This window comes from Xyrauchen texanus, chromosome 32, assembly GCF_025860055.1.
Source record: "Xyrauchen texanus isolate HMW12.3.18 chromosome 32, RBS_HiC_50CHRs, whole genome shotgun sequence".
Classification (NCBI taxonomy): domain Eukaryota; kingdom Metazoa; phylum Chordata; class Actinopteri; order Cypriniformes; family Catostomidae; genus Xyrauchen; species Xyrauchen texanus.
Window position 1 is genome coordinate 17812012 of NC_068307.1, and position 20730 is coordinate 17832741.

Below are 20730 nucleotides of genomic sequence, written 5' to 3' on the forward strand. Positions count from 1 at the left end.
AGGTTGGGCCAAGAGAACTTATTGATTTGCGATCTGTACATTTTGTACTTATTTAATGAATTCATTCATTTATTTTAAAATTTGTAATGTTTAGCTAATCATTTCCAGAGGTGTATTTGGGACATTATCTACTAAGGGTTTAAGTATATTCAGATTTGTTTTTATTTTGCATTCATAACATATGGAATGTTAGGAAACCTTGAGGCTGAGAACAGATATTTATTATTAGATGAGGATTCGGGGGATTTACCCTAACAGAATGGATATTTTAACCATAAAATGGACCATTTTGGTATTATTCCCAGCAAAATATGCTGCCATGTTTTTGGATGGATAAAAAAATGATGGAAATGGGTATTGTTTGGATTTTATTGGGATCTTAAGGTGAACTGACTTCATCAATAAAATGACCTTTAGACCAGTTGGTTAAAGGTTAATTCTGACAAAAGCTCTAGTTTCATTTGTCTCCAGGTGCCACTTGGTTTTATTTATTGTTATCTTCTGCCTCTAATTTTATAAAATTAAAATATTATCAAGTGTGGCTTATGTACCACGCACACACACGCACACACACACCATTACATGTCATCACATTCAAAATGTGAAACACTTTTTGAAGCAATGTCTTTGCATCAATCATTGATTCACTTTATGCTGTAGAACATATTTGACAAATCTGTGCCATGCATTGATATGCTCTTACATTATATTACATGACAATTTGGACATACTGTTGACAACTTAAAGCGTTAAGCAAGTAAAAGGAAATCGAATGGGCTGGCGTATGAGTTCTGCTGACTGGATCCGCTCTGAGATACTGCTGTTGTTTGTGCTAGCAGTGGCTGATAAGCATGTGATGGAGAGAAAAATTTGCCTGACATATGACCCTTATTTTGCAGATGACTTAGCCTTAACCACACAGCATCTGCAGCTGTATAAAGCCTTTAAAAAGAGAGAATTAAATCATCAATGTGAGGGGCTGACTGCCTGTGAGCATTGCAATATTTTGTAATTTTATGCTTGATAATGCTGAACCAATAACCTTTAATCTAGTGCTGCAACAGAAGAAATTATGCACTTTAATGATGACAAATGAGATGTACACAAAATTTCTCAAATCAAGCAAACACTTATTTTATGATAAATTGATTCAAAATTCATTAAAAAACATTTAAAACATAAAATATTTACAAGGCTGTCAATAGTTTTGGGATTGATACAACGAAGAACTAACACTTCTGTTAATCTAACATGATCAGTGGCGTGTTAATGTTATAGATTATTTGTATTAATACAATGTAATTTGTACTGTATTCTAGCATTAATATTTAGGACCTTACACCAATAATGTGGTGAAACCACGGTACAATGATGATGTCAAGATAGTAATACCATGGTTCTGAATAATTATCCATGGTTATCTGCATACAAAACAACATATTGTGGACTTTTTATCTGACCTTTTACTTGTCTGAGGCAACGCCACTTCGATGTTCCAGGGTGAAATCCAAACTGCATTTTTGCTCTCTTGAAGGGCACTGCTGCGGGATGGGGAGGCCCTGTTTTAAATGAAAGTGAGAAGATAAATCTTTTCCCCAAGGGCCCATACACAAGACTGTTAGCGAATGGTATGTTCATACGGTACGTTCATACAGTAATGCAATGTTCCCTTCAGAGTTCCCACTTTAAGGGCTCGGCAATTTGGACTAAGTGGGGCATAAGGATGATCACTTTCAATTGGAATTGGCCCCGATCTGCTGTAGCGAATGCTGTCAAGGCACCTTTGCCTAATTTTCTTTCATTCTTCCACAATTTACAAAGAAATCTTATAATAACACATTATTACTGTTATTGTGTGATTATTACAAGATTTTAAAAATGAGGGACAAATTCGTTGTAGAAAAGTCAAAAATATCTTCAGTATCGCACTTGACTATCATCAAGTTCTCAAAGTGGCTGGAGTACTATAGAAGCGAGAAGATAGAAAGAAAAAACTTTTTTTTTATTTCAATTATAGTTAAATATTGTTAAATATAAAGTAAGTGCATTTTGTGTGGATTGGTTAAGTGCTCTCGGATCAGATGTGTTTTCAGCTTGCTCTTGAATGTTGAGAGGGTTTCAGCAGATTGTGTGGAGTCTGGAAGCTTATTTCACCACACAGGATCAGAGAAAGTGAAAGTGACCACCAGGCGGTGCTCATTCATTAACCGCATAGAGCGAGTTGGAACATAGACCTGGATGAGTGAATTGAGGTGAGAGGTTGCTGTACCACAGGCTGTCCTAAAGGCCAGAGCAAAGTCTTGAATTTGATACGGGCAGATACAAGTAACCAGTGGAGTGAAATCAATAGTGGGGTGACGTGAGCCCTCTTTGGCTGATTGAAGACCAGATGCACTGCTGCATTCTGGACCATCTGTAGTGGCTTAATCTTGCTAGCTGCGGAGGCCAGCCATCAGAGCATTACAGTAGTCCAGACTTGAACTGATCAGAGCTTGTCCAGGAGTTCAGACAGGAAAGGTCTGATTTTCCTGATGTTGAAAAGCACAAACCTGCAAGACCGGGCGGTTGATGAGATGTGGGCAATGAAGTTAAGCCGGTCATCGACCACTACTCCCAGGTTCTGAGCTGTCCTGGTTGGCATTAGTGTAGTTGAACCAAGATGAATAGTGAGGTTGTGGTCAAAAGACGGGTTATCTGGGATCACAAGGAGCCAGGTTTAGCTGAAGGTGATGTCATTCAGGCCGAGATCTCCAAGAGGCAGGCAGATACGAGCGTAGACCAAGGGGCCATCAGGCTGGAGCAACAGGCAGAGCTGCGTATCATCTGCATATCACTTAATTATCTTAATTATCGGTCAGAGTGATGTCATGTAGATCAAGAAGAGGAGGGTTCCAATCACTGATCCCTGAGGAACACCAGTGGTCAGCTGGTGTGACCAGACACCTCTCCTCTCCAGGTGACCTTGGAGATGAGAGGTGTCTCAAACCATCCAAGTGCAGTTCTTGTGATGTCCAGATCAGAGAAAGTGGACAGGAGAATCTGGTGGTTCACTGTGTCACAAGCAAACAAGTCAAGGAGTACGAGGACAGATGATTTGGAGTTAGCTCTCACCAGTCACAGGGTTCGGCTACTGACAAGATGGCAGTCTCCTTCGAGTGTCCTTGTCTTGAGCCAGACGTCTGTCAAGTTGGTTAAATACAACCCTCTCATGAGTTTTAGCTAGGAAATGTAGGAGAGGACCTGTCTTTATTTATTGACTACTGTTGGGTTATGTGTTGGTTTTTTGAGCAGTGGGGTTACTCAAGCCTGTTGTGTTGGGAAACATTCCAGTTGTAAGTGATGATTTGATGATGTGTGCGCATGATACTTGCTCTGGTCAGCAGGGTCTTTGACTTGCACCACTACCTCTCTGCAGCCCTGAGCTCAGTAAAGTGTTCACAAAGTTTCTCTGACAGCCAGGGGCTTGAGGATGTGGCATGAAAGAGGACATAAACATTTATGGCAAGAAGCTAATGTTAAGAAAGGAGAATTTGTAGTTTCTTTTTCATCAAGCGAAGAAAAATTGTTGTAGGCGGAAGGAAACCATAGGTGGAGTGAGAGGTAAAGAAGAAGGGAGAGTGACAGAGAACTGGATTAAGTGGTCAGTGATATGTAGAGGAGTGACAAGAGGATTATTGGAGATACAATTACAGGTAAGTATAAGATCAACTTGTTTTCCTGCTCAGTGTGTTGCAGGAGTGTGCAATATTGTAGTCAAATGAGATGAAAAGAGCTAGAAAGTCAGCCACTTGAGGTTTGTCAAGATCCCCAAGTACTGCCAGTGAAGTGCCATCCTAATGGAATGAGCACAGAAATACATCTAGCTCGTCAATGAAGTAGCTTAGTTGAACTGGAGGACAATAGATGACCAAAACGTGAATGTTAGCAGGATTAGGGGCTGTAATGACATGATATTTGAAACAAATATTATTGCAGAGAGATGTGAGAGGAGTGAATTTTCATGATTTGAAAACCAGTTTCCCCAGCCCGCCTAGACAGACAAGGGGTGTGGGTGAAAGTGAAGTCGGTAGAGAGTGCTTAGAAAGTTGCAGTGTTGTCTGTGCCGATCCATGTCTCAGTCAGAGCCCCCTTTAGGTTTGTGAATGAAAGGGGCAGTGACTCACAACCCTGCTGCCCCCCTTCTGTGCATGCCACTGAGCATGATCACTGGGTAAGTTGACATGTTGCTACCGACATCATCTGCTGAGTTACTGAACAGCACCATCTCCAATCAGACATACTGTATTTGCATCAATTCAAATATGTTTACCTTTTCCTTATGCAGTACTGATTGCGTCAAAAGCCTCAGAGACACAGGAGAAATTTTGATTGATTCTGGTCCTGCGTGAGAACCAGGAAGGAATCTTATTCACATAATTAAAGATGACCACAATTCAGAGGTTGCATAATCCCTCTATTGCATTTTTACTCCACTTATGTTTAAGCCCAAAGTATCCTTCGATTTTGATGTGAATGCTGAGCGCCAGCATACAGTCGAATGAAAGCCTGTCAAAGTATACTTCATATGACTGTGCAAGCATACACAGTCGGTTGGTGCATATGCTCTATAACTGCTATGAAATACCGGACTATTTCTCCTGAGTAGTTTAGACACACAAAGATGTCTTTACAGTCCTTTAGACTTGCGTTATACAAATGCAGGTATCTCCTGACCTCCTCACACATGTGTTCTTGATGTGCACATTCAACGTTGCTGTTTCTCCTGAAGTTTGACGGCGATTACATCTTCTTACGCTTCTTCGTGACACCACTTTTAGGTGCCTAACAGCTTCAGGTTTAGGTTTGGAGTTTGGAATAGGGTGTATGGTTAATAAAATATGCATTCCACGATATGGTGTTTTAATTGAGTCAGAGCTCAAGAATAATTTGATATCTTGATTAAAATAAGTAATTTCCATATTTTGAGTTGTAAGACAAGAGTTAAATGTTGGACCCAATAATAGACTATAAGTTTTAAAATTTTAATTTGAGATGCTCAGTGTATAGTAGAGCTATAAATAAGACCTGGCTTATAAAAGGGGATTATCATATGCCTTAATGATTTGTTTTCTCTGTTATCACTATAGTTTATCAGCATGGCTTGCGTTTTTAAAGATATCGAGGGAGGGCCGCTCATAATGGGCACAGCATAATACAGTAAATGGACAAATATATTTCTTCACATACCATCTATGTAATAACTTTACAACGGTTTGATAGTTAGCGAACATGTCGTTTTAGATACCAGCAAATCTATGTGCACATTAATTGCATGTATATTAATTAACCTCTAGTAACAGTTTTGTTACTCACATAATTAAAGATGACCACAATTCAGATAATTCCTCTATTGCATTTTCTTTTCTGTGAATTCCTTTAGAAAACAGGGTCCATTGGCCGTGTTTTGGTAAATTTGGTTATTTATGAAAACTGGGATGGATATCAATCTGAAATAATTTGAAAAAAATAATCTATTTTTATGTTTCTGGTATTCTAGTTTTAAAGTGGATCTATTATGCAAAATTCACTTTTACATGGTGTTTGTACATAAATGTGAGTCAGCAGTGTGTGTACACAACCACCCTACAGTGTTAAAAGTCCACCCACTCCTTTTCTTATATTTCTATTAATCAAAAACAATGAATGGTTTTCATTTCTGCTCTAAAGTGACGTCACGTTAGAGCAGGCCTCACCCACAACTGGTGACGGACTCCACCCTTTTATCATAGATCCTCCCCTGAGTGATCTACACACAGCCCGCCATTTTTTTCCATGCTGCATGCTACAGTGAAAAGAATAATGTCTCAGCTTCATAAGCATCATAAGTGTTCTGTTGTTGGCTGTAAAAGTGAACATAAGAGTCTTCATGTACTCCCGGCATCAGCGCCACTGAAGACACACTGTGGACCTTTTGAAGGAAAACATATGTGCCCCAAAACATACAAATCTGTTTGTATCTATTGTGCAAATAATTTTACACCAGACTGCTTTGTGAATGATTGTCCAGGTTTATATCCCGAAGATGTAAGTATCGCACTTTATGTTTTGTGAATGTTTGCAAATCACCTTTCCGAATGTGCTTGTTAGCTGATCCCACGGCTAATGCAGCTAAAGTTACCATTGTCTCTGATTGTATTCATGGAGACCAGAGCTATGTCGTTATTTTTAGCTTACTGTCTGTATAATTCATAACCGCACCTTTATTGTGCACAATACAGTAAGGTGATTGTCTTTTTGAAAGCTCTGTATGTTTTCTGTGAACATAAGAGAGTTGCACTAAAAGTGGAATGTTTACTTGTAAAGGCCAGCACATCTGCACAACATATCAGTACCACGAGGGATGTTGGTTGCCAGACTGACTCACCACAGCTGTGTAGTGTCAATGAACCATTAAGAAACGTCTTGGTTCATTCTCACAGTTGTGACTTCTGCCGGAGTCTCTCCTTCATCAGTGTCTGACTCTGGTTCATACATATACGTCTATTGGTATTTACGCTGTCAGTCATATTGGTTCTGATTTTTTACTATAGTATATGTAGTATGCTGTAGTGACCGTCATCGGTGAGCCTCTTCTTTTTATACAAATGTTTTTTGGCAGTTTCTGTGAAACTTGCTAAATAAACATTAGCTAGCATAGCAATACTATGTAATTTTTTTATTAAATATCAATAACTATTTTTTGCCAATGTTGCCGCATAATTGCCGAAAAATCCACCTGAAGTAAAGTGAGGCAGAGAGCAGGCTTTTTTTTTTTTTTACGCTGTCCACGAGCTGCAAAGACACAGCCCTCTTCCTGAAAGGGGGCGGGGAGCAGCAGCTCATTTGCATTTAAAGAGACATACCCGAAAAACACATGTTTTTGATTCCACCCAAAAAGAGACATTTACAACATGGTACAGTAAATGATCTGTGGGCTGTTTTGAGCTGAACCTTCATAGATATATTCTGGGGACACCTGAGACTTATATTACATCTTATAAAAAGGGGCACAGTAGGTCTTAATAGGACCCCCAGGTTGAACACTGACTAATTATATAGAGTAGGATGATTTACATCAAACTGTTTTTAATTTTGTTATTTAAAAAATGCATGAACATTATATATTTTTATGTGCAAATAAATCTCTTCATTTGTTTTGCTTAATGCTGGAGTGTGTTATGGGGTTGCTGGAGGACTGCAGTGTTTTTGCTGTGTCAGTCTGTCTGGATGTGGAGGTGAATTCTGCTGAGAAAGCAGGTCTGATTTGTGCAAAAGACATGCGCTCTTGCATCTAAAATCACATGCAACTGCTGCATAAATGATAAAATGTGTCCACATCAAGACCTTGGCCAACACTTAATAAAAAAATGTTTCAACTAGATCTTTTTTTTATTTCTGAAAGAGATTTTAGAGGTGCTTGCCCCTGCAAAACTTACTGCCATGATTCAAGGGTGCTGTGGCTGGTTACCAGGACATTGCTATGCGGTTACTAAAGTGTTAAACACAAAGCTACACAATTTCCAGGGTATTCTGGGTTGTTTCAATAGGTGACTGGTCAAAAAAGCTCTCCTCCAAGTCTGTGTAACATTCTGGTCCTTTAAAGGGATAGTGCCCTATTACTCACTCTCATGCCATTGCAGATGTGTATGACTTTTTCCTCTGCAGAACACAAACAAAGATTTTTTAAGAATATCTTAGTTCTGTTGGTCCTCACAATGCAATTAATATCAATTACAATAATTACTGTACTGTATGTAATATACACATTCACTTCCACATTTAGCCACCTACTGGTTGGGGCTGATGAAAGGTGGAGATTTATAGTAACAAATTACTTAAATACTGATGTGTTTCACACCCTCACCTATCATATTGCTTCTGAATATATGGAGTCATATGGATTACTTTTATGCTGCCTTTATGTACCTTTTTGGACCTTCAGTGTTCTGGTCACCATTCACTTGCATTGTGAGGACCAACAGAGCTGAAATATTCTTTAAACATCTTAATTCATGTTCTGCAGAAGAAAGAAATTCAATCACATCTGGGATGGCATGAGGGTGAGTAAATTATGAAAACATAAACATTTTTGTGTGAACTATCCCTTTAATATGGCTCAGGTCTCTCCTTCAGTGTAAGTCTATGAGATCCTTTTTGCCAGTTTCACCGTCTGCTTGGCAAAAATCACTTAGAAAAGTTGATGCACACTCCTCCTCAACCGTACTTAAGGTACCATTCATCAAGCACCAAGTTCAATACTTGGAGTTAAGGGCTTTAAAAAAAGCCTTAACAAATACCACTAATTATTATGATGGTTTGAACCATAATCTAGATATACTGTAAATTCACTATACAGAACAAATTGGCTTTTGAGTGAGAACATATGCAGATACTATATTTAAATATCATAAGCATTTTTAACAAATACATTTTTGTCAGAATTATGACATCAGCTTTCAAATAGTAATATTTCACTTCCTCAGTCTCCTAGTGTTGCTGTATTGTGTGCCAATTTCTACATCATACACTAACTACATTATCTGCCTCTCTCTCTCTCTCTCTCTCTCTCTCTCTCTCTCTCAGCTGCTGTGTCACTCGTCTGACAGGCTGTTTGTACAGGTGGCATGTTTTACTCGTGTGGGGGTGGGGGGACAACTGTGCTGGGGTTGGTGAACAGCCTTCACATTCTTCTTTTCCCTAACGGCATATCACCTCAGCTTTCATACCCTCCCATTAGGGGCCGACACCACAGTTGCATCCTGCAGCAGACAGGGCTAACAGCAAGGGTCCCATCTTACAGTCTGGAAGACCTTTAGGGATAGGCCATTAGCTGATGCAGCAAGGAATTTTGTATGTGTTCACAAGAAATAGTGTGAGTTTGGATGTTCCTGATCGGAAAACATATTTCATTTGTCATTAGGGAAAACCTTCACACTGGCAATTGTGAAACCTTCACAACTACATCAATCTTTCACTCACAGCCATAGAAGCTGTGGTCAACATAAAATGACACAGCTCTTCAGCTATTTTATGTACTTCGTGGAATCAGTTGCACAAACTGAATGAGGAATTTTGGCAGTTTCAGCCCAATGCTGAATATTTCCTTGTCTTGCTCAATCAAACTCAGCATGATAGAATTCTCAGAAAGCACCTCAGTTTTTCAAACGTTTCCCATCTTTCTTTGTGGAAAATCACCACACTAGCCTGTATCTTGGCAGTCATCGAGACATTTAACAGATTGCAGTCCACAGTTCTGTCTAGGTCTAAGGTCATATTTCCATCTTTTTCAGATTTTAAGAAAATAGTGAGATTTATAGAGAGGTTTTTAGATATCATGTTTTGGAAATAAACTGCACTAGGTTTCATCACTTTACCATCGTCTCTTCATACGAAGGCAGATGAAGAGACGATGGTAAAGTGATGAACCCAAGTGCAGTTTATTTCCAAAACCCCTGACTAAAAACGTGAAACAAAACAACCGTGAACTTGACTAAACTAAACTAAACTTGACATGACTTGAACAAAACAACAAAGTTACAATCATACAATACCAGACAAGAGACAATGGCAAACATGAGGGCTTAAATACACAGACACGAGTAACAAAACAACCAATGAACGGACAGAACTATAAACAAGATAACAAGACTAATAAACTTAAACCAATGACAAACTAGAACTGATAATGAGTAACAAGACAATACACCAATGAAAACAAGACACATGAACATGGAGGGAAACAGGAATCACAGAACTAGGGACCACATGACCAGAACAGGAACTAAACTAGAAAATAAAAGACATGAAACAAGAGCAAAACACATAAACGTGACAGTTTCATGCACATTTTGTTAAATATTATACATTAATAAATCTTATTGGTTGTGTAAATGTGGTGCAGATATAGTCACTTATGCTTAAACACCGGTACAATAAAAAGAGCTTTAGCAGTTGTTCACTGCATACGTTTCTTTTGAATGTGTGACATGTCGTAATAATGAATGCCCAACTTGTACATATAGGTGCATAAAAGCAGCATAAGTGTAGAACATTTTGATGCTGCCATAGAGAATGATATAGGTCATTTTGGTTGTTCCATTCATGTAATCTCATCTCGTAAATACCATTATTCTGAGATGACTTGAAGGCAGCATTAGTAACTATATGTAATTTTACAGACCTCTCAGTTCACTGAAATAACTAAGAAAGTCCAGAAGCCAGAGCAAGAAACAAATCTTTCCTCTGTTTGATTGTTCCATCTGCAACCCTTATATGTCCTCTCTCTTTCTCTGTCTCGCAGGATGTCAGAACCATTCTCACAGCAGGAGCGGCTCCAGGCTATTGCAGTAAGTCAGATTCTCACACCACATGTTCCACAGGCACTCCTAAACCCACCTACTGAACCCATTTCACAAATCACAAACTAGGTCAGGGATTTTAACAAATGCATCAAAACTCAAAAGCGTTTGATTTATCAATGTGTCTAAAATGTTGGTCTAAGATGCTAAAGTTGAAAAAGAATCAAGCACAGATGTTAAAATACCTTATATCCACTTTAATACGCAGACACAGCTATAAGTAAGCTATTTAGATTGATCACGTCTGTCTGTATTTTCACTGTTCTAACTACTAATAAACATAATTGACAAATATGGGGAATCCTTTGAACTAGATTAATGTGTGTTAACATTTTCTGGCTTTTTGACATCCTTGTTCATAAAAATGCATACAGTCTCATTTCAACTTCTGAATCTGGTGCTTTGTATTGGCAAAGGATTTTGGTCCTTTGATGCCATATTTTATGTTTCCACACTCCCCAACAAAAGTAATACTCTCACTCATAAACAACCCAGCCTTAAGGGCTTGCACAGCTTTATCCAGTCTTGTAGTCTGTGTAACATACCTCATTTCAGTCTGTTAATCTACAGTATGCACCCTTTTTTAGCCATTACACTCAAATGGGTACACAATCACACATGTACTCTCGTTCATGGATTTTAACCTTGCTAGCCGATTAACGAACATATGCCTCTCAGCTCATTTTTCTCACATGTGAATTTTGTTAACACTTATTATCACAACGTAGAAACTGAACACTAGTGAGTTTGTCTCTTGAGTGTTGATTCCCAACCTAAAATATACATAAGAATGCCTGTTGATTTCATGAATAGTCATCATTGATTAAAGTGTCTGCATGTTAAAGAGATAGTTCTCTCATCATTTACTCACCCTCATGCCATCCCGACGTGTATGACTTTTTTCTACTGCAGAACAAAAACTAAGATATTTAGAAGAATATCTAAGCTCTATAGCTTCATTCAATGCAAGTGAATGGTGACCAGACATTTCAAGCTCCACAAATCACATATAAGCAGCCTAAAAGTAATTCATAAGACTCCAGAAGTTTTTATATATGTATTCTGAAGCGATGCAATCAGTTTGGGTGAGAAATAGATAAATATTTCATTCCTTTTTTACTAGAAATCTCTACTTTATCTTTTACTTTCAGAATGTGAAGGTGAAAGTGTAGATTTAAAGAAAAAAGTACTTAAATATTCACCTATATACACTCACCTAAAGGATTATTAGGAACACCATACTAATACTGTGTTTGACCCCCTTTCGCCTTCAGAACTGCCTTAATTCTACGTGACATTGATTCAACAAGGTGCTGAAAGCATTCTTTAGAAATGTTGCCCATATTGATAGGATAGCTTCTTGCAGTTGATGGAGATTTGTGGGATGCACATCCAGGGCACGAAGCTCCCGTTCCACCACATCCCAAAGATGCTCTATTGGGTTGAGATCTGGTGACTGTGGGGGCCATTTTAGTACAGTGAACTCATTGTCATGTTCAAGAAACCAATTTGAAATGATTCAAGCTTTGTGACATGGTGTATATCCTGCTGAAAGTAGCCATCAGAGGATGGGTACATGGTGGCCATAAAGGGATGGACATGGTCAGAAACAATGCTCAGGTAGGCCGTGGCATTTAAACGATGCCCAATTGGAACTAAGGGGCCTAAAGTGTGCCAAGAAAACATCCCCCACACCATTACACCACCACCACCAGCCTGCACAGTGGTAACAAGGCATGATGGATCCATGTTCTCATTCTGTTTACGCCAAATTCTGACTCTACCATCTGAATGTCTCAACAGAAATCGAGACTCATCAGACCAGGCAACATTTTTCCAGTCTTCAACTGTCCAATTTTGGTGAGCTCTTGCAAATTGTAGCCTCTTTTTCCTATTTGTAGTGGAGATGAGTGGTACCCGGTGGGGTCTTCTGCTGTTGTACCCATCCGCCTCAAGGTTGTGCGTGTTGTGGCTTCACAAATGCTTTGCTGCATACCTCGGTTGTAACGAGTGGTTATTTCAGGCAAAGTTGCTCTTCTATCAGCTTGAATCAGTCGGCCCATTCTCCTCTGACCTCTAGCATCAACAAGGCATTTTCGCCCACAGGACTGCCGCATACTGGATGTTTTTCCCTTTTCACACCATTCTTTGTAAACTTTAGAAATGGTTGTGCGTGAAAATCCCAGTAACTGAGCAGATTGTGAAATACTCAGACCGGCCCGTCTGGCACCAACAACCATGCCACGCTCAAAATTGCTTAAATCACATTTCTTTCCCATTCTGACATTCAGTTTGGAGTTCAGGAGATTGTTTTGACCAGGACCACACCCCTAAATGCATTGAAGCAACTGCCATGTGATTGGTTGATTAGATAATTGCATTAATGAGAAATTGAACAGGTGTTCCTAATAATCATTTAGGTGAGTGTATATTCACCCACACCTATTATTTCGCTTCTGAAGACATTGATTTTACCACTGGATTCATATGGATTACTTTTATGATACCTTTATGTGACATTTTGGAGCTTGAAAGGTCTGGTCTCCATTCACTTGCATTATATGAAGCTCCAGAGCTGAAAAATATATATTTTGTAATCTGTATTTGTGTTCCGCAGAAGTAAGAAAGTCATACATATCTGGGATGGCATGATGGTGAGTAAATTATACATTTTTGGGTGAACTATCCCTTTAATGTAAGTGTTAAAGGGATAGTTCCACCAACATGAAAATCCTGTAATCATTTGCTCACCCTTCTAAACCCGCATGACTTTTGTTCCAAACCCGTATTCGTTTTTTTCTTCCATGGAACATAAATTGAGATGTTAGGCAGAATGACTAGGTCATGATGTTAGGCAGCCTCAGTCACCATTTAATTTGGATGTACAGAATAAGATGCAATGAAAGTGAATGGTGACTGAGGCTAATATACCCCTTGTTTTGCATTTCACAGAATAAATAAAGTCTTACAGGTTTGGAACAATGTGCAGCTGAGTAAATGATGACAGAATTATAATTTTCAGGTGAAACCTTGAATGTAAATGGCAACTCATTTTAGGAACCTTGTGCTTTGTGGGACCTTTCAGAATAAAATGTCAATGCTATAAAATATGAGCTACAATCGTATTTCTTTTTTCTCAGGAAAAGAGGAAAAGACAGACAGAAATTGAGAATAAGAAGAGACAACTAGAGGATGACAGACGACAGCTCCAACATCTCAAGGTAAGACACAAACATCATAGGGCCTAATGATTGGGCATGACTGCAGTTTATTTCCTCATTTGAATATAAGCATTGAAAATTCATAAATGTCCCTCTACTTCACTCATTATAATTTCTGCATAGTATACAGGAGCCATGTTAAGTTCAAAGCCATGCTTGTGCAGTATGGAAAATGTAAGTGAATGAAACATAATGAAATGAAAATGAAATAATTAGGTCAATTATTTAACTAAGCAATAAAGTCACAAATATTACAGTCTCAGATCATTTCAATAAATGGGACATTATTTGACAAATTCGTTAAGTGTCATCCTTTCGCTATTAGATTCAGTCCCTGACATGTAAATTAAGTTTAATAATTGGGTGCTGTGCAATGATATACTTGGCAGCTAAGTACACCGTTTTTTCATGTCATAGCTGTTACATAATTGTGCATTTTAGCACATTTGAAATGCTTTATTGATCAATCAGCATTTAGGACTGGATTTATCTGTTCTATAATGAGTGTTTAGTCAGTTGTGAGCTTTGTGTTTTTGTTAGTAAAGTGGTATGATCTCTTGGCGGTGAGCATCTAAATATCAGTTGAGTAACTCAATTAAGTAATGAACGTTTTCTGGGATTGTGGGTTTTTGGATTGTGTCTGTATAACACTGTTGTGTTGACCAGACCTCTGTGACTTGAAGGCTTTTGGACACCTCTGTATGAAAGGATGCAGTTTTGGCCAAGAACACCATTCAGACACAAGAAGGAGAATCTGCCATGGGGGGTTGATAGGACATCCTGTTTGTGTGAAGAGGGAAAAGCTTCACTCTGCTAAATATATGCTGTATTGTCTCTGTGGCCCCCAGGTCAGGTGTTCATGATTGTGAATGGGCCTCTACAACACACACACACACACACACACACACACACACACACACACACACACACACACACACACACACACACACACACACACACACACACACAATTTCAGTTTATGAAATATTTTAGAACAGAGATAACATTCTAATGTCTCTAGCTATGTTCAAAATTGCACATTAGCATACTAGCTCTATGTCTGCTGTATGTATACTTTAAATTGTATGTAATTTTTTGCTGTATAAAATGTGCAGTAAAGAACAGAGCACAAAGTGTGGAGCACCACAATGTAATGTGCTTGACCTTCCATATCCAGTATGACATAGTAACCAGAAGTAAAATCAATTGTGATTGTTTACTTCTGCAAAAGCTTGGACATTTTTACACAAAAATTCAATAAAATACGCAAAATAAACGTTTTATTTCCAGGTCGATAACTGGATGGCACTCGCTAAATTAAACATGCAATGTATTGAAGTTATGCAATGATGTTGCTTCTGTTCGAAATGTTTGTTGTGCACTAAATGCAGAAGGCAGTACGCTAGTATTTAATTCCTAAAAATAACTTGTGTGAACTAATATTTCTCTCTGAGATTAGCAAAAGAAACATTCAGACCACTTTGCGAAACAATTTGTCTGAATCAAAATAATTTTTCTAAAGATTCGACTCCTTCATGAATCTGACATTACAATAAAAATTTGCATTTGATAATGAGTGACAAATTTGGGGCAAGTTTGCGGCTAGTTTGCCAGAACAAAAAAAAAAATTGTAAGGGAGGTATGCATATATTTACAGTTGTGTTAGTATCGAAATATTGAAAGGCGGACACGTACATACAATGCAAGCTTCATTGATTAATTTCCACAAAATAAAAACATTAGCTATTAAAAAAAAATATATATATATATATATATATATATATATATATATATATATACATATACTCACCTAAAGGATTATTAGGAACACCTGTTCAATTTCTCATTAATGCAATTATCTAATCAACCAATCACATGGCAGTTGCTTCAATGCATTTAGGGGCGTGGTCCTGGTCAAGACAATCTCCTGAACTCCAAACTGAATGTCAGAATGGAAAAGAAAGGTGATTTAAGCAATTTTGAGCGTGGCATGGTTGTTGGTGCCAGACGGGCCGGTCTGAGTATTTCACAATCTGCTCAGTTACTGGGATTTTCACGCACAACCATTTCTAGGGTTTACAAAGAATGGTGTGAAAAGGAAAAACATCCAGTATGCGGCAGTCCTGTGGGCGAAAATGCCTTGTTGATGCTAGAGGTCAGAGGAGAATGGGCCGACTGATTCAAGCTGATAGAAGAGCAACTTTGCCTGAAATAACCACTCGTTACAACTGAGGTATGCAGCAAAGCATTTGTGAAGCCACAACATGCACAACCTTGAGGCGGATGGGCTACAACAGCAGAAGACCCCACCGGATACCACTCATCTCCACTACAAATAGGAAACAGAGGCTACAATTTGCAAGAGCTCACCAAAATTGGACAGTTGAAGACTGGAAAAATGTTGCCTGGTCTGATGAGTCTCGATTTCTGTAGATTTGGCATAAACAGAATGAGAACATGGATCCATCATGCCTTGTTACCACTGTGCAGGCTGGTGGTGGTGGTGTAATGGTGTGGGGGATGTTATCTTGGCACACTTTAGGCCCCTTAGTGCCAATTGGGCATCGTTTAAATGCCACGGCCTACCTGAGCATTGTTTCTGACCATGTCCATCCTTTTATGGCCACCATGTACCCATCCTCTGATGGCTACTTCCAGCAGGATAATGCACCATGTCACAAAGCTCGAATCATTTCAAATTGGTTTCTTGAACATGACAATGAGTTCACTGTACTAAAATGGCCCCCACAGTCACCAGATCTAAACCCAATAGAGCATCTTTGGGATGTGGTGGAACAGGAGCTTCGTGCCCTGGATGTGCATCCCACAAATCTCCATCAACTGCAAGATGCTATCCTATCAATATGGGCCAACATTTCTAAAGAATGCTTTCAGCACCTTGTTGAATCAATGCCACGTAGAATTAAGGCAGTTCTGAAGGCAAAAGGGGTCAAACACATTATTAGTATGGTGTTCCTAATAATCCTTTAGGTGAGTGTATATATATATATATATATATATATATATATATATATAAAATACACATATTTCACTATTTATGAAGTGAAATATGTGTGAAAATTCAAAAAAGATAAGTAACAAAACATTAGGGGCTTGAACTCCCAAAGAACCCATCTTGCAACACCACTGGTGCATATTACATGGCAATGAGCCTTGGTGCTCACATGGGAGACAGGTTTAAAACTGGATTTCATCATGTCCCAATCCCATTGGCAATCTCCCTCTACCCAAATAATTTTTGCCTTCTCTGTACTGCCTTTATCAATAAAACAATGTGGTCTTTTAAATATTGTGAAAGTTGAAATTGGCAGGAATTTTTCTGCCTTTGGGCTCCTAAAATTTACATAGCAGCTGTGGCAGCAAGAGACTTTGCTGTTTTGGCCAGAGATAAGATCCAAAAACTCTCCTCATTAGCAGTTTCTATGGAGCTCTCATTCAGAGTCAGCAAAATGCAGAGAGAGAGAGAGAGAGAGAAAGTGAGAGAGAGAGAGATGAATGGTCAGTGAATAGTGGGCAGTATATCTCTAAAGTATGGAGGGGCCTCTGACAGTCCTGAAAACATATGCTCTCTGATATACGAGCAAGCTTTTGTCCATTTAAGATAATTGCCATAGTGTTCTGCTGAAATACAGAACAATTCAAACCACATGAGGGTCGAGTTTTAGGCCTCTTGCCAATTCTTGCTAAAGTTTATGTATGATATATATTAGACTTCAGGATTCATTTTATCACTTTCTGTCAGAATGTGTACAGTACACTGAAGAGTTTTTGCTCCAAAACTTGCCTTGTTTTGATTAGTTCATCAGTTTGTCTACTGATTAAAGGATGCATGGCATCCCTGTGTTCAGTACAGGATGATAATAATGCTGATTGGTTAAATGCAGTTTGATAAGTGGGTTAGTGGGATGGGTTATGACATGATTTAGATCCCAAAAGGCACAAAATACGCTTTGTTTGGAATAGCATAGTACCATTCTAGCATACTCTAGCATGGCTATTTCTGCAGTATAGTATGTATACTGTGCACAGTATGCAATTTTCCTGTATGCATGAAATACCTGCATGACCTATACTACATTTTCCAAGACAGGGCACACTGTATGTAATACTGTATACTGCAATGCACTCAACTTGACCTTCCATTTCTAGTGTAACTATAAGACTTGGGATTGATGACTTTTTCACGCATGCATAATCAGAAGGTTTTCCCGATGATTACCGATATATTTTTTTCAAATATAAATAAGGCTGCCCAATACACAATATTTTTGTTCTTTTCAAGCATATTTCTCAGCATAACTGTGGTAAAGTGTGAGCAGCGGGGTCAGTTAAAGGAGTTAACACCAGTTGACAGGGTGCGTTTTAAAATTCTAAACCATTATGTTTTAGTACAATATGTGCACCGCCACTGACAGATGATGAGCTATGACTGCGGAGGCTGCACATTCTGCTGTGCCACTGAATGCTTGTTTTTCCATTAAATTCAACCCAAATCATTATCAAAGAACAAAGATTATTTACACTAGCCATCACTGGATGACATTGTGTATATGTATCTTTCATATAGCCTACACGGTGTATTTTCAGTTTCAAGTATGTCTTTTTGTGGTTTGACAGCTTGAATGAAACCTCAAGGCTACACACAGATACATTTCTTAATAAACGTCATTTCTAATTGTTTAGTTTGCGCAGTTACAACAGTTTCATAAACTTACCTGCAAACTCATCAACGTCACTTTATTTTTAATTTATTTGTTTTATTTTTTATCCCCTTTTCTCCCTAATTTGGAATGCCCAATTCCCACTACTTAGTAGGTCCTCGTGGTGGCACGGTTACTCACCTCAATCCGGGTGGCTGAAGCCAAGTCTCAGTTGCCTCCACTTCTGAGACGGTCAATCCGCACCTCTTATCATGTGGCTTGTGACACAGTGGAGACTCCCAGCATGTGAAGGCTCATGCTACCATCCGTGATCCACTCAAAACTTACCACACGCCCCAATGAGAACGAATTTGGTTGCTTAGGAGACCTGGCTGGAGTCACTCACCACACACTGGATTTGAACTCGCGACTCCAGGGGTGGTTGTCAGTGTCAATACTCGCTAAGCTACCCAGGCCCCAATGTTTTGTTTTGTTTTTTTATAAAAAAAATAAAATAAAATTCCCCTTTTTCAATTTGGAATGTCCAATGGGTAATTTTTGAAAAAGTACAAAAACCTCTGTCACTTTTTGTGTGTGTATAGTGATCCACCACAACCTAGTTTGGACTGCAACTGGGCCTCTCCTACTGGCAACTGGCTTCAATAAATGTTATTTCTCCCCCTTGTGGTTTCCCAAAGCTATTATGTCATTTGAAAGCACAAAAATGTGGCTTTTTATATGTCGGCTAATGTTAACATATTGATGCCTCAAAAAAACAGCATATCAATAAAATAACGTGCCAATCAATAATCGATATATCAGTATTTTATAAAATCCCTAGTAACTGACGAACCAGAAGTTATAGCAGCCACACTTTTTTTTAATCTTTTTCTTGACTCATTATTTGATTAGACTGCCAAAAGGTAAGACATTTTTACACAAACTTGGACTCAATATGCCAAGACACCATATTTATTCCATACTATGTTTGCCAACAATACAATATTTATTTCCAAGATGATTTTTTGACTCCATTTGCTTAGTTATACTTGCCACGTGATGAGGTCATGTGACTGCAGTGTAGCGAACAACTGTTTGAACTGGTTTTCATTGCATATATTGCATACTGTTTCACATACTATTTACAAATAGTAGTATACAGTCTGTATTGTACAGTATGCAGAAAGCAGTATGCTACTGTAGTATTTAATTCCAAACACAGTCAAAGACTTTTAGATTTTAAGTGGCAACAAAAGTATTTTTTGTATCTGTAGTGCAAAAAGCTGGATCCATTTTACTTTGTAATACAATGGCTCAGCCACAGGGAGCTTCTAATCTTTATCCTCTATTTTTTATTGCATTGTGTCAGTGGGGATGTGTGTGTGGTCAGTACACTCTCATACAGTAGGTCTCCAGGGAGTGGGAGGTGGCAGTTCAGGCAAAAATGAAAAGGGAGATGAAAGAAAACAAAGAAACGAAAGACAGTGAGGTGCAGAATGATTGAGAATGAAATAGGGAAGGCAAGAATAACCTGCCTGTCAAAGGATGATTGGGTTACTCTTAGTGATTTGATTATTTATAAAAAAGAAGTAGCCTTCATTTTGCTGGAAAGACCATGAAAGTGGTATGCATGAATCCAAATCAAAATGTAAATGCTGTGTTAGCACATAAATGTATTTGACTTCTAATGGAACAATATGGCCATCTTGAAAGGCTTGTTCAGTACCTTAGATGGGCAAGAAAGCCATCAATTCATACAACTCACTTCCATAATTCTCAGTCTTTCGGTGTGCACTAAATGCATTTCTGAGTGTGTTTTTGGGGGCACTTGCTGGAGCAAATTTAAAATATTTACAGTTATGTGTATATATATATATATATATATATATATATATATATATTATCTGCAGTGACGTGCGGTGATGTCTTAAAGAGGCTAGGCACTGAGTTATGAAAGCCAGATTACCTGATTTATTGTTTAAGCTATACGTAATAACAGTGAACGTTACGCACAAGTGCGGCATATCAAGAAATGTGCAAATCAGGATGTATATCGTGTACTCTCTCTCTCTCTCTCTCTCTCTCTCTCACACACACACACACAACGCGTAAACAGTGAACGTTACGCACAAGCGCAGCATATCAAGAAATGTACAAATCAGGATGTATATCGTGTTCTCTCTCTCTCTCTCTCACACACACGCGCACACACACACGCACACACACAAGCGCGTAAACAGTGAATGTTACGCATTTATCAGATCCTTCAAAACCTCTCGGTTTTCCTTTACCTTTTCATTGTGGTAGGTTATATTCAGCTTCCTTTGCTCGTCAAGTGCAAGGTTGATCCGAGATTTTCCAAAGGTTTTCAGTGTAATTTGACACTGGATGTGAGCTGACGACTTTTCATGCTTGGTTAAAGCTGCTGGCAGGTTGTTCAAATCACAATATCCTGCTGAAGTCCAAACAGTC

The 20730-nt window shown here is 38.6% G+C and overlaps 1 protein-coding gene across 3 annotated transcripts in view; it reads left to right on the forward strand.

The window, feature by feature from the left end:
• Window positions 1–20730, forward strand: part of palm1a (paralemmin 1a) — a 64314-nt gene that overhangs the window by 22172 nt on the left and 21412 nt on the right. For all 3 annotated transcript variants that reach the window (XM_052101254.1, XM_052101255.1, XM_052101256.1), the window contains exons 2-3: window positions 10319–10364; window positions 13517–13597. In XM_052101254.1, coding sequence (XP_051957214.1) covers window positions 10319–10364; window positions 13517–13597 — 127 coding nt within the window. The remainder of the gene's footprint in view (window positions 1–10318; window positions 10365–13516; window positions 13598–20730) is intronic.